Here is a 3,211-nt window from a genome sequence, read left to right as displayed (position 1 = left end):
TTAGTAACGTATCGTCGTATCGGATACGTATCGTATCCGATACCCGTATCGTGTCCGTGCTTCATTGTGTATGGTGGACCTGCATGGTTAGCACTCTAATGTTTAAGTCACCTTAAGATTCGAGAAAAGTGTAATGAAAAAAGGATATCAGATAATGTACCTTGTAGTATTATATTTGCAAAAAACCTTGCCTAAGGCAATACCTATGGACTGTCCTAGGAGAAGGCGACGACGCGTGGTCGCTTGAAGGTAGGTATCGCCTCGCCCTTAAGTCTTCCTCGCCTAAGGAAGGAAAAAAATGTGGGGTAAGACTTGTCTTGGACAAAGAGAAAGTTAGAGTCGTTACTAACTCACGCCTCCCTTGAAAATAAGGATTTAACCGTCTACTATTTGACTAGGTGGGCGATGGCCTTTCATAAGAAAACTCTAGGTGTTGGAATCCCATATAAATACACTATCTCTCAAAGGGGTAAAGGACAAACTCTAAGTCACACATATTCTTCGACCACTGGAAGAGCACTACGATCATAACCATCACCACATACTTAGTTAGAGCAACCGCGCGCATGCAACCTAGCTGCATCGACCTCCTACAGGACCATATTGGTCTATACAATCTTCTGTGACCCTGTTGGTCTATAGCATCTTCCCTGACCCTATTGGAAAGACTGTGAAATCATGAAGTTTTATATTGATGATGTGGTAGTCAAATCTAGTAACTTCCTAATCCATTTTCTAAAACTAGAGTATACCTTATAAAAGAGAATGTGTGCCAGACAATGTCCAAAGTTGTTTAAGGTAGCCAAACACTAGAAGACGTGATATGACAATCACATTGTTTTTATACTATTACCTTTGACTTTTTTGCCTTCCTATCACCATAGTCAATGGAATTTTTTAAAATTATATAAATTCATGCATAACAATGTTGTATCTTATAAGATTGTGAACATAATTAAAAATAATAATTTACTGTTCAAAAGAGAGTAGCGTCATAACTTATTATCTGATATCTATGTAAAATGATTTGATGTAGTAATCAATTCACAATTACACATAATTTTTAATCTCAATCACAAATGGTAGACCAGATCACTTATAAAGTTATAGTCAAAACAATATTTTTTTACTTAAAACATTCTCGACCGTTAAATTAAAATCGAACGATCCAGATCGATAAGAGTATCCACATGTTGTTGCAAGAAATCCTAATCCAAAGATGGATGAGAGATCCATAAATTATAGGGTACATTAGTCACGTGTCGAGTAAATAAGACCCATGGCCCATGATTCATTCACCTCTAGGGAGGCTATCTAACACAACACTCTCCCAATAAAACACACTAGTTTCTCTTTTGGAAACTCACCAACAAATAAAACAACACTCTCTTGTTTTTGTTCCCACTCACTCCCTCCCTCCTCCCAATCTCATCTATACCATTTCCAATTTGTCTCAATAAGGATAAACAACATGCTTCCTTCCATGGAAGCATCTCAATTGAACTAAAGATCTCATTTACATCTAACACAACATGTCTCACACTTTCCTCATGGATACCTTGTACTGCTCCGAAGAACATTGGGAGGAACAAGATGAGTTAGAACACGAGTACGATAATGTTTCCTTAAACAACACAATAACAAACTCTACTCAATCTTCGTTCCTAGAAACCGACATGTTTTGGGACGATGAAGAACTCAAATCACTTCTCTCCAAAGAACAACAAAACCCTCTTCATATCTTCCTCCAAACCAACCCTGTGTTGGAAAGTGCCCGTAGAGAATCCATTGACTGGATTCTGAAAGTGAGTTCTCATTACTCGTTCTCACCTCTCACCGCTGTTCTTGCTGTCAACTACCTCGATAGGTTTCTGTTTAGCTTCCGGTTTCAGAATGAGAAGCCATGGATGACTCAGCTTTCTGCTGTTGCTTGTCTCTCTCTTGCTGCTAAAGTTGAAGAAACCCAAGTTCCTCTTTTACTAGATCTTCAAGTATGTTTCATCTTAACTCTTGTTTTCAACAAAAAAACACAAAACAAAACATGTTTCTGATTTTTGTAGTTTTCAATTGTGTTTATAGGTTGAGGAAAGTAGATACTTGTTTGAAGCAAAGACGATAAAAAAGATGGAGATTTTGGTTCTTTCAACACTTGGGTGGAAGATGAATCCTGCAACACCTCTTTCTTTTATTGATTATATGATAAGAAGACTTGGATTGAAAGATTGTCTTTGTTGGGAGTTTCTTCATAGATGTGAAGATGTTGTTCTCTCTGTCATTAGATCAGGTGAGTTTTAACTCTCTCTTTATTATGTTTTATCTATTTTATCTTATCTTCTGTTTCTCATGATTTTTCACATGATTGCAGATTCAAAGTTCATGAGTTATCTACCTTCTGTTTTGGCAACTGCTACAATGATTCATGTTTTCGACAGTGTTGAGGCTAGTTTAGGAGATGAATACAAAAACCAGCTTCTTAGTATTGTTGGAATCAACAAAGTAAGTGTTTTATGTTGTTTTTGTCTATGTTATTATTATTGTTGGTGTTTTATTTATACTAATTAATGTGAAATGGTTATAGGAAAAAGTGGATGAATGTGGGAAGCTGATGATGAAACATTGGTTTGAATATGGAGAAGAGAATGGGAATCAATTCAATAAACGAAAGTTTGGGTCAATTCCAAGTAGTCCAAATGGTGTAATGGATGTGTCATTTAGCTGTGAAAATTCCAATGATTCATGGGTTACAGCAGCAACAGTTTCAGTATCATCTTCACCAGAGCCTTTGTCAAAGAGGATCAAAATTAAGAACAGTTTCAATTAAACTATTCATAGTTAATTAATTTCAACTTTCTGATTTCATAATGCAAAGAAAAAAAAAAAGAAAAATAGTCTTTTTTATTATGAAGTGCTACTGTGTTTTTTTTTTTTTTTTGAGGGAGAAGTTAAAATGCTGAGTATGCCTGTTGAGTCTTCTCAGTGATGAGTCGTTAATGATGAACATGAGATGGGCCTATAGGATGATAACAGAGAATGAGATTGTTGGCATTTTATGAGGGACTAATTTAGGTGTAATAATAAAATAATAATTAACTATATAAAGATAAAAAAAAGATTATATTAATAATGAGTGTATTTATTATCTTGTACTTTTTTCAAATAATCTACTCCCACCTCTATATGGGTATTCAATTCACGGTGCACGGTTTCATTA

The 3,211-nt window shown here is 35.5% G+C and overlaps 1 protein-coding gene across 1 annotated transcript; it reads left to right on the top strand.

Annotated features, from left to right (window-relative positions):
* Window positions 1-1,311: 1,311 nt before the first annotated feature.
* Window positions 1,312-2,905, top strand: LOC131655307 (cyclin-D3-2-like). Its single transcript, XM_058925195.1, has 4 exons — window positions 1,312-1,991; window positions 2,080-2,284; window positions 2,366-2,496; window positions 2,579-2,905. The coding sequence occupies exons 1-4, from the start codon at window positions 1,533-1,535 to the stop codon at window positions 2,819-2,821; spliced, it is 1,038 nt and encodes a 345-aa protein (XP_058781178.1). The 5' UTR covers window positions 1,312-1,532; the 3' UTR covers window positions 2,822-2,905.
* The last annotated feature ends 306 nt before the right edge of the window (window positions 2,906-3,211 follow it).

This window comes from Vicia villosa, linkage group LG3 (assembly GCF_029867415.1).
Source record: "Vicia villosa cultivar HV-30 ecotype Madison, WI linkage group LG3, Vvil1.0, whole genome shotgun sequence".
Taxonomy (NCBI): domain Eukaryota; kingdom Viridiplantae; phylum Streptophyta; class Magnoliopsida; order Fabales; family Fabaceae; genus Vicia; species Vicia villosa.
This window is presented reverse-complemented; position numbering and strand designations above follow the sequence as displayed.

Excerpts from the sequence above, each read along its gene's own strand:
- LOC131655307 (XM_058925195.1), top strand. The coding sequence starts at position 1,533 with ATGTCTCACACTTTCCTCATGGATACCTTGTACTGCTCCGAAGAACAT. Across the intron at positions 2,285-2,365 it reads TCTCTCTGTCATTAGATCAG|ATTCAAAGTTCATGAGTTAT; the intron begins GTGAGTTTTAAC and ends ACATGATTGCAG. Across the intron at positions 2,497-2,578 it reads GTATTGTTGGAATCAACAAA|GAAAAAGTGGATGAATGTGG; the intron begins GTAAGTGTTTTA and ends AAATGGTTATAG.